This window comes from Meriones unguiculatus, chromosome 4, assembly GCF_030254825.1.
Source record: "Meriones unguiculatus strain TT.TT164.6M chromosome 4, Bangor_MerUng_6.1, whole genome shotgun sequence".
In the NCBI taxonomy this organism is placed as follows: Eukaryota; Metazoa; Chordata; class Mammalia; order Rodentia; family Muridae; genus Meriones; species Meriones unguiculatus.
Window position 1 is genome coordinate 108,838,579 of NC_083352.1, and position 25,344 is coordinate 108,863,922.

General features: G+C 44.9%; 1 protein-coding gene across 1 annotated transcript in view; it reads right to left on the reverse strand.

The window, feature by feature from the left end:
- Dok5 (docking protein 5) overlaps positions 1-25,344 on the reverse strand; it is a 142,161-nt gene that overhangs the window by 16,225 nt on the left and 100,592 nt on the right. Inside the window, exon 6 of the mRNA XM_021631241.2 lies at positions 19,674-19,809. Coding sequence (XP_021486916.1) covers positions 19,674-19,809 — 136 coding nt within the window. The remainder of the gene's footprint in view (positions 1-19,673; positions 19,810-25,344) is intronic.

A 25,344-nucleotide genomic window follows, 5' to 3' on the forward strand; every position in this document is an offset into this window, starting at 1 on the left:
TCGCTTCTACAGAGTCCAGACCAAATGGTCAAATGGCCCACCTTGAACAAGAACATGAGTCTTACACAAGGGGTTTTCTTCCGAAGGCATTGAAAACCAAGCGTGTGCTCATGGAGTCCGCAGCGCCTGACACATCTACATTTCCGAGGTTTGTCAAACACCCCGGCGGGTTCTCACTAATGCCTGTCGTAGCTTCTCACTAATACATCTTGTAGAGTTTGGTCTGGCGTTATGGATTGAGATAAATACCCTGGCTTCATTCTTCCAGGCTCTTTCCCCTTGAAGAGGCAGGTTCAGTCAAGCAATACAAACTACTTAAAATGCTAATCACTAGGCTAAGTGACAGCAACCGGTTCTCTGGAACCCAGGAGACACAGACATTGCTGAGCAATTTTCCTGTGATCTTTGTGGGGCAACCACATGGTGGCTGAGAGGGGGGTCAGTGGATAGTAAGAGGCATGGCACTGAGACCAGCTCTTGGGCACTTTCTCCTTCCTCTGCTGGCCAAAATTAAACAGAAGAGGAATTATCAGGATCCACTGCTTTCCAATGAGAGAACTCCCAACAAGCTCTTGATTTCCTAAGCACTCAAAACACCAGAAATATCCATGGCCGGAATGCTGGTAAAGGCGGCACACGTCACTACATTTAGCCAAGTAGGAAATTGTGCCCAAGTTGACACTTTGCTCCCTGTTCGATGCTGTCATAGCCTTGCCTTACCGTGGATTTTTTTTGTACCTGTAAAGTGTATTAAAGCACGTAGCTCCCATTCCGTTCTGTGTTTGAGACCGTCACTGTTCTTAAGGGCACACTCCATCTTCCTCCTGTTATTCTGGACCAAGGATCCACGTCCTTGGACTCACTCCCACTCACTGTGAGAAGCCCACTTCTCAACAGGTGCTTCCTGCACCGGGGACCTCTAGAAATGGAGATTCCAATGCTATCATAAAGGCACCTTCCGAGAGACACAGGAAGCTGTGCCCAGCAATGCCCTCCCCTCACCTGCTGAAACACGGTGAACAGGACCCAGGGACCTGCTGCTCACCAACCCTGGTCACACAGCTGAGAGCCACAGCGTCTTCCTGGCCCTCAGCCTCACAGCTCCGATGGTCTACCACACTCCCACACACAGGCATTCACAGTCTTTATCTGCTGAACTTGGAGAAGTCTCCCCCAAAGTGCTCCCTCCTTACAGGTGACTGACAGCAAAGCCAAGGCTCTGTGTCCCTTAAGAGTCATAGGCACTGGGGCCTCAGCCTCCTCCTCTGGGAAATGGAGCTGGTATCACCAGGAAGAGGCGAGGTGTCGCTTGTGGTGGGCACACGCTTGTACTCCCTGCCCTCAGGAAGCTGAGGCAGGACCTCAGGTTCAAAGGCATGCAGAGTTTGCTAGCAAAAGCCTGTCTCGAACACCAGGCAAAATGTTTATGTTGTTAGATGTAGATATTGTCAAACAGCTTTTGAAATAATTGTATTTATACCCATAGATCGGTGCTATTCTGAACTTTGGTCACAGACGCTTCTTTTTGCTTCTTTTTGCAGCAGTCAACACAGAGACTCATAACTGGTCAAAGTGCCAACGACAGGTAATTGGTGAGTGTCCTTCCGTAAATGGGACAACTCTACCAACCTCCCCGAGGTCCAGGAAACACTGTGGAAGAGGGCGTGGAGAGAATGTAAGAGCTGGTATATCAGAAAGTGCCATAGAATGCTGACTTGTGGACATGGCATGGCCATTGCACTCGTGAACCCGTGTCTTCTGAATATGGCCATTGCACTCATGGACTGACAGCAGCCACGGATGCCTGCTCAAGATTAAGCCAATCAGCACTCCAGCATGGACATTATCTTGTGCTCTTATGGCTCCAACCCCAACTGAAAAACTGTTAGGAGTTGATGGCTACTGGGGGAACAGAAGCCATTTTTTTTAAGGATGTGGCCACCAGTAGATAGATAGCACCACACCCATAAACATAACATTAGATACAAATTTATATGCAGAAATATGTTGAAGGCATTAATCAATACAGAAAGTAATTCAATATTCCCATTGATACGATTAATAAATGTGTTCTCTCTCCAGACCCTGGAAAATCACTTTAGACACTAATATTGACAAATAGGCCACACAGACAAACAGTCCCAAGCCAGAGCTACACATCTCTGCTGTTTCTGTGTAAAATAGATGCAATGGGATATAAATGAATGGGAGCATACCCATCCTGCAATAAAACTTTATTTATAAATATGACACAGGGCAGACACCTGAATTTGAACTCTATTTATATGCTATTTTCCACTGGCTATTCCTTGTTAAGTGAGAAAATCTGCAGCAAACTTTCATTAATGTCACATGATGGTGTTTTTTTAAAGCTGACAATGACCCCTATAAACCCATTCCTTGTTATCTATGTATGTGTGTGTATATGTCGATTGGGATTTCTGTACAGTGTGGGGTTGTATGAAAACAAGGGTACATATGGGTTCTTTCCTTGCTTCCTTTCCTTCATGTGGACTGGGGTTGGCCCTGGGGTCCCACACAACCTGTGCACCTGTTCTCCTACTGAACTACACCCCCAGGTCTTTTGGTCTTTAATTTTGTGTCAGAATCTTAGCATATCACCCTCATCAGACTTGAACTCCCTCTAACTCATCCAGTCCTTGAAAGCATAATCCTCCTGTCTCCCAAGGAGATAAGACTACAGTCCTGTGCCACCAAGCCTGGCTGCACATGAGTTCCTTAACAAGTTTTAGGGGTTTCTGATAAAGAAAGAGTGTGGGAAATTCGATCCACACAAAGAATGAGAAGGGAAAAAAGTGCAGAATTAAGCATGTATATGATCATAATTTTACACTTAGTTAAATTTTACATGCATGTGTTTATGTAAAAATAAACTAAATGAGGTTTAAAAACCGGTTCCTAGCTCCAAGAATAGTGGTGGAAATGGAGAAAGAGAAAGCATGCAGACTCACAGCAGAGAGCCAGCTGGAACCGCCTTCTCTGGCTCTAATTAGCACCCTGTCCAACCAAGCCGACCAGCTCAGTGTTCTGCTCCTGGCTCCCTCCCTCCAGCCCCCATCTCTATGCCTGGAGTCTGCACTCTCAGTTCTACAGCTCATTCATCAACCCACTGCGTGCATTTCTGTACTCCAGGTGGCACTGCACCAAGGCTGGCAGCTTCACTTTGAATAAAAGGCCATTGCTCTGTTCCTCTGTGTCTGAGAGGTAGTTACAAGCCCACCTTTTGGCCATGCTACGCTCTCTTTTCACAATGGCACTGCTTTCTCTACAGAGGAGAGCATGTTCTCTTCTGAGCAGCATTCTCCTTCCTCAGAGCAAAGGTCTCTTGAGCAGGCTTTTAAACCTGGTGCCTTCCAGGATTCCAGGCACACAGTAGGCACTTAATACAAAGAAAGTGGATGCTGAATGCTTGATGAATGAACTGACCAAATGTGAATGCTTCAAAGAGTCTGAGTAGAAATATTCTATCATCTGCATGAGGAGCTCCAGTCACAAACCCTGTCTCAAACAAAACCGTAACAGAAATAGCCAAGGTAAACAGCACCTAAGGAATGATATTCAAGGTTGATATCTGGCCTCCACACATGTACTCACAAACATTCTACCCAGACATGTGAGTGCATATGTCCATGAAAGTATACATACATGTTCAAAAAATAAATAAATAAAAAGAAGAAAAGGGAAAAAGAAATAGGGGAAGGAAAGAGAGAGAGAGAAGGAAGGAAGGAAGGAGGGAGGGAAGAAAGGAAGGAAGGAAGGAAGGAAGGAAGGAAGGAAGGAAGGAAGGAAGGAAGGAAGGAAGGAAGGAAGGAAGGCTGATTTCTTTCATGCTAAGAAAAAGCCACGCAAAGGACACATGAACATGACTTGGTGAGCCGGAAGCTGGCTGAGACAAAGCCTCCATTGTGGCTTACAGCTTTGACGAGCAGACTGCTTGTGAAATCAACCATTTGGGGCCAATTTGCCAAGTGTAGCTCTCTGCCATGCACCAGATGCACTCCAATGGTTATTTTCATGGGAAATGAAAGTGATTCACATCAATTTATTCAGAGCCATATGAGTCCTCAGCCACACGCGTAAAACAAAGCCATTGCTCCCTTCGTTTCAGGAGCCTTCTTATGGAAAAAACTTCCCACCTGCACTTGGTAGGAGACATCATTAGGCAGCGGGCATCCCATGCCTTTTAAAACAGACCTGCTTGGTACCTGACCCTGGTATGGGCATTGGGAGGAGGGGAGTGAATTTGCCGTTGGGCATTTTTTGTTGTTTTTTGTTCTTGTTTTATTTTCTGTTTCTAATGTAGTATTGTGTCCATCCAGCAAAGCTATGAGCCTTGTGTCTACACAGAGTTTATTACAGACAAATATGGCCTTAGTCCTGACAATCAGAGGTTTGTGGGTTTGTGCACCAGCCACTTTTTCAAAGGGCGGCTTCTAAAGTTAATGCTGGCTGGAAGTATGGCTCGGTGGTTAAAAGCAGGTACTGCCCTTGGAGAGGACCAAAGTTTGGTTCTCAGCACCTATGTCCGGTGGCTCGCAGCTGCCTAGAACTCAGTGTTCCAGGGACCCAATGCCCTCCTCTAGCCTTCAAGGAGCACCTGTATGCACACACACACATACAAGAACACACATGCGCACTTTAAAACCTTAAAAAGTAATGCATAAAGCAAAAATCCTAGTGCTGGGGAGACAGAGATAGGCGTATCTGTAGCGCTTGCCAGCCAGTCCGCTCAGCTAATCAGCGAGCCAATGATGAGACGATCTCAGAAACCATAAGATGGCTAGCTCCTGACGAATTACATCCAGGTATGGCCCCTGCCTCAGCATGCATGTACACAATTGGATTGACCCTTTCGATTCCCGGGATCCAACTCAGCAGATGCAGACATCCAAACACATACCAGCAAAGAAGAGGTAACTCATTTTTATATCTCTACTCTGAGACTAAATTCGGGGCGGAGTGCCAGGCCGGCAGCAGGGTTTCCTGCAGCAGATGGACACACTGCCAGTGTTTGTTACTTGCTTAGATTTTGCTATGCAGAGCAGGTGTATGTGTGCGTATTTGTGGAGTCCTTCTTAGGAGCTCATCCCGCCTCTGCCCCACAGACAAGACCTCTTGATTCTGCTCTTTGACAGTGCGCCACCTCCATTGATCATACAGCCCGTCCGCCAAACTCCCTGCATTGCCTGTTTCTGTCCCACTCCCCCAGAGCTTCAAGCAGAGTAGCTGTTTTCTGGGCCAGCTCCCACCAGGCAGAGCACGTTTGTGAAATCTCCTACCAGTGTGTTATACATACCAGGTCATGTGACCGGCACAACCGCGCCCAGCAGACACCCTTACGACTATCCACATATGAAGTTAGAAAAGCCAATCATATAGGGTAGAAATGGCACTCAGTTTCAGATTCACTGGCCCATCAGTGTCTGAGCCCCTTGGAGGAGAAGTCATCTTTAGGAGAACTTAATCTTTCTCAACCTTGGTGCCAACCCTGGGCAGCTGGGACCAGGCTCTTCTCAGTCTAGTGCATTGTAGGATGGTAGCAATGTTCTGGGTCGCTCTCTCTACTAGCTGCACTTTGAATCACAAGAGGTGGCAACCAACATTGACTCCAGTTATTAAGAACTGATCCCTAATAAAAATGACAAGCTCTCAAAGAGAATCCATAGTTTAGAGTAACCGCATGATCCTGTTTGGCTGGCTGGATCCTCTTTCTATAAATTTTACTGTATAGGGAGCCCTTTCAGTGGGGGCTGACTTTGTGTACACACAAAGCATAGGGCTCCAGGCTGGATCCCATGCTCACATGCTGCCATCTTGAAAATCCTCAAACCTTTTCACCAAGGCCCCTCATTTGCATTTTGAGCCTAATCACTACCTGACCGTATTCTGCTTTGTGCATATGTGCATGCATGTCCTCACGTGTGTGGGCAAATGTATAGGTATGTGCACTCGCATGTGAAAGCATGTGCACACACCGAGTACAGTCTTTCAGAAAACTTGGAGCTTGACAATCTGGCTAGTCTAGTTAGCCAGTGTTCTGAGGACCCTCTCCTCTGTCTCCTGTGCACTGGGATCACAGGCAGGCCATCACAGGCAGCCTATCCAGTTTTTTCATGGGTTCTGGCCATCTGAAGTGTAGTCCTCATGCTTATGTGGTATGTCCAGCTGGTCTATCTCCTCAGCGTAGCTCCCTCCTTCTTAAATGTAATGTTAACATTTATTTCTTTTCTTTAAGATTTATTATTTATTACGTATACAGTATTCTGCCTGCATGTACACTTGCACGCCAGAAGAGGGCACCATATCTCATTATAGATGCTTGTGAGCCATATGTGGCTGCTGGGAATTGAATCAGGAGCTCTGGAAGAGGAAGAGCAGCCAGTGCTCTTAATCTCTGAGCCATCTCTCCAGCCCCATTTATTTCTTTTATATGTGTTTTGCGTGCATGCATGTCTGTATGCCACATGTGTCCCTGGTGCCTATGGAGGTTAGATGAGGGCACAGAACCCCCTGGACCTAGAGTATAGATGGCTGAGAACCACCATGTGCATTCTGGGAATTGAACTCAAGTCCTCTGAAAGAACAAGTGCTTATAACCATTGAACGATCCTTCCACCACCATTCCGACCCGTTTCTTGACAGAGTCAACTCTCAAAAGTATTCCCACTTATGATACAATTTCTGTGATCATCATTTTGGTCAGACTGAACAGAGCCTTTAGAAGCTTATTAGTATCCTGTCGTGGGTTGAAAGACACAAAAGCCTTGTTGTCTTTCCCAAAGAGGAGTGTAGTCAGTGATCAAACTACTGTTCAGCCATGCCCGCACAGGTGTGTGTTTGTGCACACCCACAAACCCACACACTCTGCCTTTGTTTTCTAGCACAAACTCTCAGATGTATTCTGGCACTCCCCAGAAGAACAACTCTGTGATAGTAGTTTAATAACCACAATCTTCAATGCAAAAAGATATCAAGAGAAAAAACATGCTGAAAAAAACAAAACACAAAGAAAAAATATACAAATTGTTCCCCTAAACAAGGTCATTTGTGTTGCTTATGTGAGCAAAAGATCCAGGTTATTGAAACAACAATAAATAAATAAGAATAGTGAAAAGCTGAAGATCATTCATCATTTCAATGACATTTAAAGATACTGTTGCCATATCTCAGACAGGCTCGGTATCCATAAGATGTTCTTACTCTGTAAAAATGTAGTAATCTCTGTTTCTTGTGGATTTCTCCAGTCTAAACACTAGAAACAATTCTAATAAAAAATTATCTGAGCCACTACCTGGCAAACCAAACACAAACGGTCTTGTATATACCAGCTAGCAGGACCTCTGCATGATCTTCAGCAGTCATAACAGGGTCCCTGGTCTGTCGCTTAAAACATCCATCAATGTTTCCTTGCTTCCTGTACTGAAGCAGAAGATAACATTTCACCTTCCAGGATGGCTACATAGTGGAGCAGAACCTGCATTTCATGCTTGGACAGATTGGTAAATACTTGGCTAGAAACCCATTAAGTAGCCGATTTCCAGTTCGGCAGATGCCCTGAACTGGATCACCCCAGAATGTTGAAACCTTAATATCTGATGACAACCATCATAGCTCTAACTCCAAAAGCCCTGCCCACGGTGTTCTGGCAATCAACTGCCAGTCAGAGCTCAAAGGTATGCAAGAAAAAGCCTTTTCCAACTGGGGGTATCCATAAGCTAGGACCACTTCTGAATGATGTCCCTAAAATGATGGTGTTTATACAATGATAGATTCTGATTAATTCCTTCACAGGCTTGGATTTAACTAATAGGTATTTGAGTTGTTTGCTTTTGCCTTTGGTAAATTCTTATCAGGGTCAGAGAGGGAGGATTTATTAAATAACAACATTTGTATTTAATGCTCAAGAATGAAGGTTCAGAGTTGGGGTCAGATCAGGAATCTATTGCCTGCAAGAGAAACTCCAGTATCCTAAGAATAGATTTGACATGTTTGTTAAAAGGGGGCAACCAGATGGCTCAGTAGGTAAAGGTATTTGCCACCAAACCTGATGACCCTGGGATCCATGTGGCAAAAGAAAAAAACCAACTTCAGAAACTTGGCCTCCACAGGAATGCCATGGCAAGTGCATTCCCCAAACACAATACATGAATTAATTTAATTTAGAATAAGGGAAAAAGGAGAAGGAGGGACTAGACAGACGGACAGCAACGAGAGAGACAACTCACGACTCTCAAAACCTGAAATATTTACTATCTGGTCCTTTAGACAGGTTTGCAAAGCAATATTTATCATTGATGTCTCACAATAAATTAGGAGCTGCAAGGAGTTGATTCCATTAACCTTCATTGTGTCCTCACCACCAGTCCCATCTTGAACTTGACCATGACTGACATTAGAAAAGCCCTATTACTGACCATTGTCTAAGTGGTCTACTCAATGCACCCAGAGGCCTCTGCTCTCAGCTGACCAAACTAAAAGAACAAGGGCTGAGGACAAGCTTTGTGGCTGTCTTATCCTGAGGCCTCCAAGATAGCATCCATTGACAAAGCCACTTCCTCAAGTGCTGAGAGTCAGTTTCCAGTCTACAGACAGAGCTATGGTCTGTTGGGAACAGTCGGTGTTTGTTTTGCTAGAGAACCATAGTCCTGAGCCGAACAAGAATTTGCTGACAGGCACTTCCAGCTGTGGAGCAAGGGAACATCCAGTCAAAGCATATCACTATGTGTGGTCCAAATCCTTATGATGTCATGAGGCTGAAGAGGAGGTATTCGCACAAGGTGGGCTTCATATCCAAGAGTCACAGCAAATTTAAGCAAGGACTCTGAGTTTTGCCAGATGCTGGCTGGCACATACCTTGAATCCCATAGCTTGGGCGGCAGAGACAGGTGGATATCTATGAGTTTGAGGCCAGCCTGGTCTACAGAGCAAGTTCCAGGACAGCCTAAGCTACAAAGAGAAACCCTGTCTCAAAAAAAAAAAAAAAAAAATCCCAAAGTGAGGGGAACAGGGACTATTTCTAACAGGAACTGGATGACTGGCTCTTTGGTCTCCCCACCCCCGAAGGGAGGAGCAGTCCTGTTAGGCCACAGAGGAGGGCTTTGCAGCCAGTCCTGAAGATACCTGATAAAACAGGATCAGATGAATGGGGAGGAGGTCCCCCCCATCAGTGGACTTGGAAAGGGGCACGGTGGAGATGAGGGAGGGAGGGAGGGACTGGGAGGGAATGAGGGATCGGGACACGGCTGGGATACAGAGTTAATAAAATGTAACTGATAAAAAAATAAAATAAAAAATAAAAAAAGAAAGAAAACTTAAGGAAATCTAAAAAAAAAAAAAAAATCAATCACTCAACCAAACAAACAAAAAACAAAACCCAAGTCCCATCAGCATCTACCATATCTGAATTAACAGAGTGCTCTGTCTTAAATGTTTGCTTTTTTAAAGATTCATTGGTTTTTATTTTATTTTATGTGTATGAGTGTTTGCATGTGTGTATGTGTACCAAGTGAGTATGGTTTCCATGGAGGCCAAAAAAGGACATCACATCCCCTGGAACTGGAGTTGTGAGGAACTAAAGTTTGTAAGGTACCATGTGGGTTCTGGGAACTGAACCCATGTCCTCTCCAAGAGAAGTCAGCATTCTTACCTACCACTGCAGCCCCTCAAATGTTTATTTTTAAACATGGGGTAATTCCACCATCTACTATTAATTTCCAAGGAAATCATGTTGAACTTGTGTCTTTGTAATGGAAGTTTTGGTTTCTTTAAAAGCTCAGTTATATTATGTAAATATGCTTTTCTTTTAATCTCAAGTGAATGATTTTAGTTTGGGCTTCAGTTTGTCCACAGCTGATAAATGCCTCCTGCAGGGCATGGTCTTTGCCAGCTGGCAACAGCCTGCCTCATGCCTCATGCAGCACAGAGAGGGCGTGGTCTAGGACTCTGATTGATATAAATATGAAAGCCCGGAGAAAGAAAGTGTGGGGCATGTGGCAGTTTGGAGGAACCAGAGATGGACGGTGTGGCGACTTGGAGCAGACAGATGAAGAGAAAAGTTCCAACACAGTGGCTTGGAGGTGGCTGCTTGCTGCTGCTTGCTGTTGATGGAGATTGGTATAGCCCTAAAAAACCCATCAACCCTAACTAGCCAGGAGAAGTAAAGGGGTCTGCGTCCCCTCTCCCCAATAATCTTCTCTCTCCTTCCTAGGGTTGGGGAGGAGGTTGAAAGGGAGAGGGTTTAAGGAATCCCAAATATAAAAGACATTAAAAAACAAACATAACATATCTTGAGTTGGGTTTTCTGTTGTTGTTTGTTTGTTTTAACTTTAGCTGAGTATGAATGAAACAGGGCCTCAAGTATATGCTGGAGACCATGGCCACTCAGTTAAGGGATCACAGTTCGATCCCTTTCTAGATGTGTGTCCACAGTTCAAACCCCTAGGCCTAACAGTGGATGAAACTGCCCTATTTGTGGGCATGCTGAAGATCAAATGTTAATAGATACCTAATTCCTGGAACAGTTCCTCACACACAGTAAATTCTCAATGAGTGTCACCATTAGTCCACCAGCAGTCAGCCACGTAGCTAACATTTGTTCCTCCTAAAACTCAGCATACTCTGCTCTAGGAAGATGACCTTGACCTGTGGCAGAGTACCATATCCCCCTGAGTACAACTGAGAGCACAATTTCCCTTTTACTCTTTTATGAATGGTATTTCCGTTGCTTTCTGTTTCTGTGATAAAATACCCTGATCTAAAACAATTTAAGGAAAGGAAAGGACTTATTTGGCTTCTATGTCCGGGGTCACAGTACATCACTGAGGGAAATCAAGGCAGAAATCACAGACGACCACCACCTGCTGGCCCGCTTCCGTGTTCATGCTTGGGTAGCTTTCTCATGCAGCTCAGGACCAGCTGCCTTCCGCACTTTCAATGTTGCAAATCCAAGCTCCTTTTCTAAATTTCAAACTTGTTTGAAGATTTGAAGCATTTCTATATGGTGAAACAAAGTCTCACTGTGTAGCTGGGGCTGGTTTTGAACTCACTAGGTGGCGCCAGGCTGACCTCCAACTCATGACCCTCTTTCATCAGCCTCCCTACTATTGAATTACACACACGAACCACCACTCCCAGACATAGACACCGAAGATTTTTTTTTCTTTTTAGTTTTAGGGTATGTTCTCTTTAAGACATTATCTATCACACTGCTTTGCAGGTAGTTGGCAAAAATTCTATACAGTTTTTCTGTATAATTAGTATGTCGGGATATAAAAAGATTTTAATTTGGGAGAAGAAAAAAAAGGCGTTAATTGCTCTAAGCAGTATGTTAACGTTAACACAGTTAACCAGAATCCATAAATAGAAGAAGAAAATCTGGTCTGGAGAGGAGAAGGCAAGGAGAGGACAGTGGGGAGTATGAGAGAGGTGTATATAAACCTTGCCCCTCAGCACCTACTGCGGAGTCTGAAACGACATCCAAGCTGACTGCATGAGTTTTTAAAGCCCTATTGCCCCTCCCTATAAGCACATGTGTATATGTATGTATAGTATGTGTATCAGAATGCACTTACAATATACTGAATGTAAATTGACTTGGTTTCAAGAGTAATGGAAGGTATCACTTGAATTCTATAAGTTCACTTAAGATGTTTTTTGAAAAAAAAAAAAAAAAATCCCGTTTGGCCATAAATCAATCCCTTAAACAACTACAACAAAAGGTGTGTGGAAAAGGCATTTCCAATTTCGGTCTCAAGCCTGTGGAACATCAGGATTCAGCTTACGTGGGAGAAACCACCACAGGGCCTAATGTCACTCTCAACTGAGCCCGCTCTCTGGTCCCTAAAAAGCTCTGCTAAGTGGCAGGCCATTTCCACCCTGGACACACGCCTTGAAGTAAATCCTGGAATGACAGGATGATAGGTCTCCTTATGGAATGAGGAGCGCCCACAGGCTGCCTCGCCTCCTCCTAAAATTAGACTTTATCATAGACGCAGATCTCAGAGGTGGCAAAAATAGCTGGCTGCCGAAGGGACCTCCTCCCCTCCCCCACATACGTAGCAGTTGTTTGGGGGAGGTGCTCTGATATTGAGGGAGATGAGTCAGAGGTGAAAACACCAACCAGATGGAGCTTTAATACTTCAAGCCAGTGTAAAGAAGCATAGCAGAGTTAGAACCAGACTTCCCAGAATTCCTGGCTCCAATAACATCAAGCCCTCGTTGCTGCAGGCAAATGATCTGGTTGGTTTGAACACCACTTTCCTCATCTGTACAAGCAGGAGGTGGTGACTTGTTTCTTCCAGGTCAAAACCATGAAAGTAGCAGTCTGTTTCAGTGTAAGGCCCAAGGGACCTTAAGACTCACTAATGAACATCATAATCCGTGTGACACAGCACAACATAGTAGGTCCTCGGTTAGCACTTACGAATGAAGACGTGATTGAGAAGAATGAATGGATGAGTCGTATTACCAAGGCACTTAGAGCAAAGCCAGGTACAGTCTCTGGCTTGTTGCAGGAGGCTGGATAAATGGCAGTGAAGATATTACTAATGAGCAGAGCATCAAGCAGGTCGTTGCCAAATGAGTGGAGTTACTAGTAAACAGAGCGAGAACCATACAAAGAAAGTAGGATTAAAGCATTAAATAGAGTGGTGTAGGAGGCAGATGCTGAGGTAGTCCTGCTGTCTCCTGCTCCTGGTGTCCATACCCTCATGGGTGGTCAGTCTCTCCATGACTGTGGGAAGGGGGTGGAATCTGGAATAGACTAGGTCAGGAAAATGGGGTGGTATTTCCATAATTGTCCCCAGTGGGATTGCAAGAAGACTCTACTGCTGAATTTGTTGAACAAAGTGGCTGTATCATAGAGACCCATGTGGTAAAGAGCGGGGCGTTGCCTCACTAGTAAGCAACTGAGGCTCCGAACTGTACAGCAGGAAACAACATCCCCCAATAACCATGACTGTGGGAGTCGCTCCTTCCCCAAACTTACCTGCAAATGAGACCGTTGCCACAACTGACAACATATAGCAGTTTGAGGAGAAACTGAGGCAGAGGGATCCAGCCAAGATAGGCCCAAAGTCCAGACCCCCTCAAGCTGAGATTGTGTGTGTGTGTGCGTGCATTGCCAATGAACAGATAAACATTTGTTGCCTTATGGCCCCTGAACATTGCTGTCTTATCATGCAGCAATGGAAAACTACTCATTTACTAATCCATCTTAAAGAGCACCTGACCACAGCACAGGCAGGGATTCTCCTGACTGAGTGTGACAACCAAAAGCAGGGGCCACTTCAGAGGACAGAAGGTCCAAGTCTGTGTGCAGAGGGCAGGCTTGAGTGGGCATTTCCAGTGTTCCCAGGTCGAGCTGTCTGTTCCCTGTGGCCTGACCTTTTCACTGCTCCTCATAACACAGAAAGCAAAGTTTTGGGTGAAACCTTTTAGTTTTTACATGTTGGCCATTCGTTTAGAATTTTTAGAACCACGGTTCCCTAAACTCCTGCGCAGAAAGCAAACGTGTCTAGAGGTTTGCCACAGAACTACACAGCACGAGGGGGCATACCTCAGAAGCCCGTTCCACCTCTACAAGGGCAGCACATGTAGTTAACCGCTGAGCCATCTCACCAGCCCCCCTTTTCCACCTCTGAACCCTAGTACTTCTTATTAATTCTTCGAGAATTTTGTAGAATGTGTTTTTATCATATTTACTCTGCATCCTAACTCCCCCCAGAAACACTCTCCTTTCTCTGCCTACCCAATTTTGTGTCCTTACCTTTAAAAATACATCAGGTCTATGCTACCCATTTACTCTTCACTGTGGAGCCATCTACTGGGGCATGGTTGACACAGGAAGTCACACCCTTTAAAACAGTAATAGCAGTAATAACAACAACAATACCAACTCCACCTGTCCCAACTTCTAGCAATTGCCAATAATTCCTTAGCTAGGAGAAGGACTTTGTGTCTACCTCCCCTCTCTCTGCTGGAATTTGGTCTAGCTTGTGCTTACACAGGTCTGGGGTAGGCTTTCACAACTGCCCTGTTGTTGCCTGAGAGCCTCGTTCCCTTTGAGTCATAACTTCCTCTAGCTCTCACAACCTAATGAACCTCTTCCACAATGATTCCCAAGTCTTGGGAGGAGCAGGTACTATAGAGATGCCCCATTTGTTGCTGAGCACTCCATGGGCTCCTATTCTCTTCACCTGGACAGTTGTGGGTCTCCGTGGCTATCGCCACCTATTACAAGAAGAAGCTCCCCCGATGAAGGTTGAGAGAGGTACTGATGTAAGAGCATAATGCTGAGTCACCGTGAGGCAGCTTAAACCCAGCACTTCTAAACTGCTGACCCTGGGCCTTCAATCAAGGGTCACAAAGAAGGTTAGAAAATACAGAAAATTCTCTAGAATGGCTGCGGGTTACAGAATAGACAAACAACACACCAGCCTTCTATTCTGAATGATGTCATAGGTGTCTGTTTTCTGGGGATGTGGTAACCAACTGCCAGAAGTTGATACCTTAAAGCAATTTCTGTTCAGGAAGCCTATGACTGCAGTTAGGTTCTCCAGGTGAAATTGGAGATCTTTTCATGACAGGTTTTTCTTTAAGCTTTGGGGGGCAGACTCCGTATCCATGCTTTCTCCAGCTGTCAGAACGCTGCTACACCCTTAGTCATGCCCTAGCTGCCAGCACCATCTTGAGTCTCGTTGCCCTCTTCTGCTCTCACTGTCACCTCCTACCCGGTGTCTGACTCTCTTTCTCCTATCGGGTTTTTGAGATGACTTTGGACCCATTTTGAAAATCTAACCACTCTTCCTATCTCAAGGTCCTTCACTTGGCCATCACCTGAGCAGCCCTGTCCCCTCTAAGGCAATATTTACCAATTTGGGGAATTAAAACATGGGTATCACTGGAGAGTCTCAAATCAGCCTACCATAACACTTGTTACTACCATCCAAGCCACGGACTCATCCTGACGATCTCTGAGATTAGCGGTCACTGAGATGATCTAGACACTCCACTCAAGGCTATAGCCTCCAACTGGAGTGGGATCCCACTAGCCCCATGGTGTAGACTCACTCAGTGAATGCAGTTACCGGGGCTTTACAGCAGCAATGAAGAACAGTGGGTTGGGGCTTCCTGAAAAAAAGAGGCTAAGGTTAGAGGTAACTGTCACTACCTCTGCCAGTTCCGACGCTGGCTACTTCAGAAGCAGACCAGCAGGAGGGAAAAGGTCGTTGCTAGGAGTTGGCCCTCGGTGACTCCAAGCTCAGGCACAGAAAACCAAAACACTAACCCCGGGACAGGTGCGGTCTCTCTCCGTTCCACTGTCTCATGGAGTATCTTTGCTCCCCTAATCGGGTTCTGATTAAAATATACTAGTGTTTGGCTTTCCACAATCCCCAGCTTAACTGCAATGCCACTCATATCCCATGTGGATGCTCATCTCATCTGAAACAGGATGTGCTTGCCTTGAAACAGCACGCGCCTCCTGGAGCTCACGAGGCACACAGCAAATTAAGGGCAAATGACATTATTTTCTAGTTAAATTTTCAGAGGGATGATCTGAATGAATTACTCATATCCCTGATTAATTTTAGTGGAAATAATGAGGAGAGCGAAAATGGGAAAACATGCACACATACACCCCAGCCCGCCTTTCCAGAACCAATTTATGCTAATTAAGGCTTTTCGAATAAGGTAATCTCACTGAAACTTCCTTAGGATCTGACAAGCATCTAATGGGAAAAACAGCCAAGTCAGGAGCAGCCGCACACTCCCCGGTTAGGCTTGAAAGGACTTGTTGCGCTATCTGTCTCTCTCTGTCATTTATCCTTCTGGGCTATCTTTCCTGCCTGAGATAGAATTGGTAGGTATAAGGACAAACAAATATACTTTGAGTACAGATATGCTTAAAGAAAGGCTTGGGGGGCTCGTTGGGGGGAAAAAAATAAATCTTTCAAAGTACTCAGAGCCCTTGACTCGGTATTTAAGAGCTGACGCTAAGCAGCTGCCAGTACGTACAGACGGAGCACTGTACTGAACCAGGGTTTTAAATTTTCTTACTTCATTTCATGCACATGGGGTTTTTGTCTGCATGTGTATCTGGGCACCACTTGCATACCTGGTGCCCACAGAGGCCAGAAGAGGATATCAAATCCCCTGGAACTGGAGTTACAGATAATCATGACCACTATGCAGGTGCTGGGAATTGAACCCAGGTGCTCGGGAAGAGCAGCCAGCATTCTTAACTGTGGAGTCACGTGTCTAGCTCCATAAACATAGCTACAAAAATTAATGTGCTATCCATATAGTGTGGTACTACATAACCACACAACAAATCCTTCCTTTATGAGGACATGGATGCTGTACAAAGCTTTCTCAAAGAGATAGCTGTGGGTTAGGGAGACAGTTCAGCCAGCACTTATTACATAAAATACATGAGGACTTCAGTCTGAATCCCCAGGCTACCTGTAAAGCCATGTAAGTAAGTTTGTCATCCCAGTGTTCTTACAGGGACAGGCAGGCGGAGACAGGAGACTACCCAGAAGCTTCCAGGTCACTTATTCTTAGGCGTGCATCCACAAACAAGAAACCCTAGCCTCAAGCAAGGTGGACAGAGAGGACCAACACTCAAGGCTATTCGCTTACGAAGAGCTTACTGCAAGTCACGTGTTCAAAACAATTCTACTTGTTACATGCCAGCCAGTTAAAACTCCAGAAGCGCCACAATCAAAAGTTGGCTATGGGTATCTTTCTGTGCGGCAGGAGCAAGAGGACTCGCTGTCTCTTGTCAACCTCCCTTGTCTGAAGCGCTTCAATCATGGGTGGATTTTGTGGTGAACATGGCTCTTATCATAGCTCCCCACAGATGTCTGCGTTCTAAACCATCAGTCTTCTTCACAGAGCTATCTTTAGGTTGTCTCTACTTAAACACAGACAGACGACAGGCAAAAAAGATGAATGATGCAAGACGTAACTGTTGTTGAGATCAGCCTGAACCGATGGGTCTGCTCAGCAGGGGGCTGTGTTGAATGTGTTATGAGCTGATCTTGTGTAAACCTAACTCGTTGTTACTTTCCTTATTCTGTGAAGTAGAAAACTGGCGCTTAGAAGGATCTAGAGCTTTGCTGTACTCTGCGGTGCAGTGCTGGTGTTGGAACTAGGTCTGGCTGCAAGGCGGCAATCACGAGCACAGTGACAGTGATGGCCCGAGTCTGAATTATCGGTGTCTTCTCCACGCAGGTTAAATTAATCAGGGATGGGAAGGAGAGACAGAGAAAGAAAGAGAAGGGGAGGGTGAGAGAAAATGGGAGAGAAAGAGTATGACAGTGATTTGTGTAATTATGAAGGTGGGGGTGTCAAGCTGCACCATGAAGGCCTGAGATCCATGACCACTGATGGTGTCACTTCAAGTCTGAGTTTGAAGACAGCAAAAGGCCAATGTCCCAGCTCAAGACCTTCAAGCAAAGAGAGTGAATTCATCCCACATCTGAGCTGTCCAGGCCTCCAACCAGTGGAGTGGAATTCTCTAATGCCCCAGAAAGCAAACTTGTTTCCTCAGATTACCAAATAAAATACGATCTCATCCAGAAACATCCTCATGGCTACAGCAGAATAAGGTTTAGTCAAATGTCTGGCAAACCATCTCCCACACAAGGTGACTCACCTGCCCTTTTAATTCCCACCAGGCTTCACAGCTTGCACAGCCCCAACCCCAACCACCTTTAAAATGCACCTATGACCACACAGCCAACTCTTGAACCAGAATATGCAACTCAACCCTGGTGCTCTCCTCTCTGTCAGCCATGAGCTCTGGTTCCTCAAAGCCTGCCCCCAAAACAAAAGTTACATACACAGTTTCAAATGGTTATCAAATTCCCCAAAGCTTATAACGCCAAACTTATAGCCCTCTTTGTTTTTATTGTCTCTATGGCATTTTTATCCTTTGTGTTTCCTTTTAAGAGTTCTTGATATTTGAGTCCGGAGAAATGGCTCAGCAGTTAAGAGGGTGTTTGCTCTTGCAGAGGACTGGAACTCAGTTCCTCTCATCCAGCGCCTGTGTTGGTCTGTGCACACTTATCTAAAACCCCAGCTCCGGGGTATCTGATTTCTTCTCCTGGCATCCATGGGCACCTCCTGAGCTCACATGCTTGTACCTACACGTGCGTATGTGCACGCGCACGCACGCACACACCATACACGATTTAAAAATAAAAATTAAAGATCCAGACTTGGTGGCGCACGCCTTTAATCCAAGCACTTGGAAGGCAGAGGTCGGTCGATCTCCGTGAATTCGAGGCCAGCCTGGTCTACACAGTGAGTACCAGGACAGGCAGGGTTTTGTAAAGAAACCCCATCTGAGAAAAACCAAACCAGACAAATACATCAATAAAAACTTTAAAGATTTCTAGAAATCTTTCTTCTCCTTCTACAAGATACTGAAGAATACTCAAGTCAGAGTCCCTAGAAGTGTGCAATGCAAAGAGTGGTGTTCCAAACACACATGTGGACGATCATGTCATGGCATCGTCATGCAGTAGCAGGGGAACTGCTATGTGTGCTGTCTCGGGCTTTCTTCAGCTCAGAAAGCACTTGTAGTTGAATTGCAAACCATTCCCCTCAGTTACTCACTGCATGCTATCATACCCAGACTCAAATCCTTCATTTGAGCCTGGAATGTTTCTCCTCAGTTTCCCTCAGCCTTCTATCATTTCTATTTTTAGGCACATCTGTTGACACTGGAAATCATAACATGTGATGGAGACATGCGTACACATGCAGAGGCAGGCAAGGAACACAGCTGAGCCTAGAGAGCTTGAGGCACACTCATGTCAATGTTTATGTTGTGATGTAAATTACTTTGCCGAACTGTCACCGCTGTTTAATCTTACCGACAAGCCCCCTCCTCTTCTGACCCAGGCATGTTTATCTCAAAGTGTCCTCTAAAACACCCTGTCCAGAGGCCCCCTGATTTTCTTATGGGGAGAGAGAAACAGCAAGGAACTAAGGGTATGTTACATCCTTGAGAACAGTGAGAAGGCAAGCCGTTCCCAAAAGACATCACTACTGTTTATCCCAAGGTATAAAAATGCCTGAGGTAGGAACAGAAAGGAAACCAGAAGGGTACCCATTGAGAAAAAAAAAAAAATCACAGCTGGGTATCTCGAATGCGATCTCTCAAGTGATGTTTGCTGCATGTTATAAGCCTCAATTTGATGATGTCATGTTTGCTTGTTCTCAGTCAGGCTACCCCAGCACCCCAGCCTTCTCTGCTGACGTTGCGAGCACCTTCCACGACATTTTGCCACCTATCTGCTGCTTCTCTCTACCTGCTCCTTCATGTTAGTTTTCTTTTAACATTTGCTTGCTATGTGCTTAAAAATCCCTCTCATTTGAAATTGAAAGCACAGCTGTTCAGCGGTCATCCTCCAGACCATACACAACAAATACAGATACTCATGAGTAATCATTAAAGGTCAAGTAGATGGAGACATGTATGGATGGTTTGCCATTTGGTCACACTGGGAGTTCTAAGGATAGCATCATTCCACGTCCTACAATGTTAAGTAAAGACACAAACCAACTGTGTATGTAAAGTGTACGTTCCCAGACCACACTCTACAGTGGCTTATGCGGGACAGAAGACATTCCAAACATACCATTGAATTTTTCACGCTCTGCAACAAGCGCTCATGCTGCTCAGCTATGGCCAAGGCAGCAGAGTGGACCTTCTGGTAGATGGCTTCACCGTCCCGTGTTTGAAAGATAAATAGTCCTTCACCAGTCTCACACATCCTGTAAAGACAAAAACCAAGAACCTTCTGAAAACCCAGCTCCCAGGGGATAGACATGCTGAGATTTTGCTTGTTTGTTTTTGGCATGGGGTCTCACTATGTAACCCTTGCTGGCCTAGAACTCGGGGTAGACCAAGTTTACCTTGAACCTGCAACAGCACTCTGTGTTTGGCCCTTGAGTGCTGAGATTACAGGAATGCCACCACACCTGGCAATGTACCGAGAGCTTGAGTCCATTTATTCTTAATGTGATCAGAGCTCATGCTCACATTTGCTAAATAAAATTAACTAGACCAAAAACGGTCAATGTCCAATTAATTATTGTAATAGTGGGCAAGGATTCAGCATCCCTGGCTGATGTGTACTGATTGGTGCTTTTATTGCTCTTTATTTTTTGAATCATAAATTGAAGTAGAAGATAAGTACTGAGTCTCTGTTCTCAGTAAAATGCTATATTTCACCTTTTTCCCCCAAAGGGGACCCAGTGGTATTAATGCCTCCTCCTACTTGAGGAGTAATCCCTCAGCAGAAAATCACCACATGAGCTATAAGCTTCAGGGTGAAATGGGGTTCTCTCTCTCTTCCATGCTAGTCTTACTCCCCACACAGACAACAGCCTTAAGGATTCTTTCATTTCCAAAACCCCAGATCTAATGTTGGTCCAGCTTCCTGCCAGCAGACTGAATTAAATACAACCCATCATTCCTCCTTCAGGGACAGGGCTCTGCTAAATTAATGTGGGGGCACACGGGAAATTATTCATGGAAGACAATGTATATGGGTTTTAGGAACTGACGTCAAACATTGACAAGATGGTCATGTCTGCCCCAGACCACAAAAATCCAGAAACAAACTGATAAAGGGAGTTAGCCAGACATGGTTGGGCAAGAACAAAATGAATTCTTTTAATTACAACTATTTTAGTGTATACATATGCAAATATATTTTAATTACTATGAATATTTTTAATGTAAGAATATTTACTTTGTGTGCGTGGGTGTTTTGTTTGCTTGTGTGTCTGTGCACCACATGCATGCCTGCTGCCTGTGGAGGTCAGAATGGGTCACCAGATCCCCTGGAAGTGGAGTTACAGACTGTTGTGAACTATCGTGTGGCTGCTAATAGTCAAACTTCAGTCCTCCGTAAGAGCAGCCAGTGCTCCTAAGTGCTAAGCCATCTCTCTAGCTGCCACTATCAATACTTTAGAGAATTTGAATGAAATCATATGCAGCCACACTGCAGAGTTCTAGTGTGGATCTATTCAATCACGGTAAGAGGTTGTATTCATTTGTTCTAACCATCCAGGGCCCCCTCTTCCCACTTCAGAACCTCTTGCTGACAGCATACACACTACCTTATTTGCTGCTTAAGTTTTGTTCGTGTCTGGGAAACTGTAGAGCATAGTAAAGAAGCCAAGGACGTGTCCAGCTCAAGCCACTGTTGTCTTCTAATCTTGTCTAGTAAACACAATTAATGCCATAAAAAATGACATATTCCAGTCTGATTTTCACAGTTATCCCAATAACCACAGCCATGTTGGGGGGGACACCAAATAATGGCAAATATTGCTTAAATTTACTGACTATGGATTTATGAGGAAGACAAAGAGAGATGCGAGAAGGGAGAAAAAGACAGCTTGGTTTCAATCAGCTCATGAAGCTGATTATGGAATTTTGTTTATTAAGTTGTATGCAGAAAGTCCTAAATAAGTTGTACAATCACACACCAAAGCTAAGATTCAAGGCCTTCTTCAGTTAGGTTTGTTTCATGAAGACATCTTACACCATTGCAAACTCTGCTCTTGCTTCTTTTGCATGTAAGCCACCGTATTCCACTACCTTACACAAAGCTCTTCAAGGCTTTGTGATTTTTAATTTTCTTATTTATTACAATTTATTTACTTTGTATCCCAACTGTAGCCCTCTCCCTCATTCCCTCCCTCCTCCTCCTTCCATGCCCCTCCCCTAGTCCACTGATAGGGGAGGTTCTCCTTCCCTTTTATCTGACTCTAGCCTTTCAGGTCTCATCAGGACTGGCTGCATCCTCCTCCTCTGCAGCCTGGTAAGGCTGCCCACCCCACCCCACCCTCACCCTGACCAGGGGGAGATGTTCAAAGATGTGATTTTTCCACATTTTTTTCCACAAACATAAGAATTTTCATTATTAAGAGAAAGAATTAACCTTAGTTGACTCTTTAAGGGCTCTAAGTCACCAGCTATTTCTCATAGGACATTTCTCATTTACTTACTTAAAACGACTTCCCTGTCCCTTGAGGGCATAAAGGTATCCATCAACTCAGAAGCACCTGCAGGATGGCTGCGAGCACCCTGTCATAGCATTTGATGCTTACATTACAGTGCTTCCTCTACATTATGACTCATCAACTGGCAAGAACAACTCTTTAAAAGAAAAATCACCCTTTTGGACAATGTCTCTCCTTGTTTGAGTTAGAGAGTCATCGTCCCGGGCTGTCCTCCAACTCGAGGCAGTTAAACTGCTGATCTACCTGCCTCCACCTCCTGAGTGCTGGGTCTACAGGTGGGAGGCACAACACTCGGTTTCAGCAGTGCTTGGGATCAAAGCCAAGGCTTTGTGCATAGCAGGCAAGCCTTCTACCACCTGAGCTAGATCTCCAGTCCCCTCCAGTGTCTCTTCTTGAAAAACATCATGCATATCCTTTCCTCAGTGACATCATTCAAATCTCTTAAGTGCTGTAATCAAAAACAAAGGAACAAAGGAAATCAAAATGGCTAGAGCCTCAAGCATTCTTTCTTGACACTCTTTCCTGAAAGAACTCTTCAGTAAAGCAGACACATGGACTCCGGTTAGAATGTTGGAATTTTCTTCTGTTTGCTAAGGGATTGGTGCCCTTTGGTTGTCCTGAATGGCCCACAGAGTGGGAAACAGACAAAACCTAGCCTTCTCACAGAATTCCGTTCAGCCTTTTCTAATGCTGGCCCACAAGCCTTCCCTTCCTACTTGCTTTGTCTGACTGATTGGCTTAGAGCTATTTCATAAGCACCTCTCAACACATTAAAATGTTACTACAGGCCTTGGCAAAACAGTATAATGGGGGAAGGGCCCAAGGCAGTAAAAAAAAAAAAAATACATCAAACAGACTAATGGCTTTACATAACAGCACAGCAGTGCAGGCTGGTCAGCTCTTTAGAAAGCACAAGAGGAAAACTTCCTCAGCGGTTGGTTCATGCATGAAAGAACAAGAAGGGCAACAGAGGCAGGCATGCTGGTATCTTGTGATCCCCTTCCTCCTTCCTCCTTTCTCTTTACCCACTGGTTTTTACCTTGGCTGCTCTTTGAGGATGTCTCAGATCACATCTTTATCTCAAAGGAAAGCTGGGGCCACATCCAGAACAACATCATGGATGTGAGTATGATGGGAGATGATGGGGATGGAACGTGTCTAGGGAAAGATGAGAAGCCAGACCTTGGCCTGAACTCACCCTGGGATCAGAAGTAAGGGCAGTCCTGGGAACTACTTTTGGTCAGAGCACCTTATCACAACAGAAAACTATAGTTTTCCCTTTCTGGAGAAAGAAGAGGATTTCATTTCTCCTGAGCAAGACTGCGTGTGACCCAGCACCCTGTCCGAATTCCTCGACTCAACATAGTGAGAAAAGAGAATACCCTGTCTCTTACTTCTTCTTCCTTGCTAATAAGAAATGAATCACCCATAAAACTCTCAGAGAGTGTTCAATGGCCTGGAACCAAGAACACAAGTCATGAATATCTAAGAGATATCAGCACAACTTTTGTTTTACTTATAGCCTCTTCCATTAGAAGAGAGTCCAACTTCCCCAGAACAATGTCGCCTTACCAGTTAGCCTGCAGTTAGTGTGAACTATGTGAAAAGCTACTACTCATTTTCCAAGTCTGTTCAGATAACCTCATGTTCCAAGCAAAAACCATTTTCAGAAATTTCTGTGCGCGGAATTCAAGTTTCCACCTTTCTTGGCGTACCTAAAATTTCATTTGAAATGATGTCAAAGGCACAGAAAGCAAGACTCCCCCGCTCTGGTCAGCAGAGAAAGGCATTCATGTGTAGAAATTATTTACCACATTCTGACAAATGTCTCCTGAGCCTCTCTCACTCCTGCAGGGGCAAAATCCAGGGTATTAATTTAAATCATTCTGAGGTGAGGCAGAGCCTGACACTGAAGCATGTGAACCCAGCAGCCAACTCAAAACCTAAGAGGAAGCGCGCCGAACACCTGCCACCCTTCTCCAAACAAAGCATTTCTGGAAAGGGCAAGTGGGAGTAGGGCTGCTTCCAGAATAACTCCCGCCAGTGGGATCTTCCCATGGAAATCTCCAGCCTCTGACAGGTTGGTCCCAGCAAGTGAGATGTCAGGACCCTGAAGCACACAAGACGCCAGACTAAAGACAGACACCTCAGACAAAAGATGCAATATATCCTCAGGTCTCCAAAATAAGTTAGTCGTTACTTTGTATTGCTGGGACAACTCTTTGTATACAGTTTATTACAAGTTTTATGCTTCATCTCCGAATTTCTTCAAGGAAAAAAGCTGGCAATAGAGGTGAGTCTTCCTATCCCAGCGATGAAGGGGAGAAGGTGCTAGGAGGTTCTGCCCCGCCCCCACAGCTACCACCAAAAGGTAGATGTTTCGGGTTACATGTGCCCAGACTCCAAAAGAAAAAAAGCAAGCAAGGGTCCCAAAACGAAATTCAAGCTCAGGGTGTTAATACAGTAGCACACAGATCAGGAGGAATAGCAAATGGTTTCCTGATACGGGCCTTCCTTAAGGGATGATAGGCTGACAAGATTAGATATGATATAGGAGCAGCAGAGATGATGCAGAGGTGAAGAACGCGTGCTGCTCTTTCAGAAGACTGGAGTTTACTTCATTGTACCCACATCCGGTAGTTCACAACCAGCTCCAGGGGACCAGATGCCTTCTTCTGCCCTCTGAGGGTACCCACTCTCACATACACACACACACACATTACATACATGTATACATGTACCTATACATACTACCACCGACACACACACACATGCAATCACTTACACATCACATATATATGCATATGAACATCACATACACATACTACCACAGATAAACACATATTCAGCTACATCATATACATTCGTATTCACATACACATCATATATACATACATATACACATCACATACACAGATATACACATCAAATACACATACACATACACATGCTACCAGAGACACACCCATAAACAAAATAACCCCCCTTGGACCTTTCTCCTGGGAACAAGGAATGCTACTGGTTTTAAAACCTCGCATCTCTCTCCTTTCAAAAGCAACAAGCCCTCCCACCCCCATGCTTTGAGAGACATCTCCCACCCTGTGCTCATCCTATGAGCTTTGTGCAAAGTGCTCAGAACAGATCCGGAGTCTCCTATTGAATATAACGATCAACATATCGTAGTTACCCGTCTGTCTCCCATTGGCTTGTGCTTGGGAGAACTCCAAAGCTCCCAGAAGTCACCAAAACATCCAGGAAATAGACAAGCTAGAA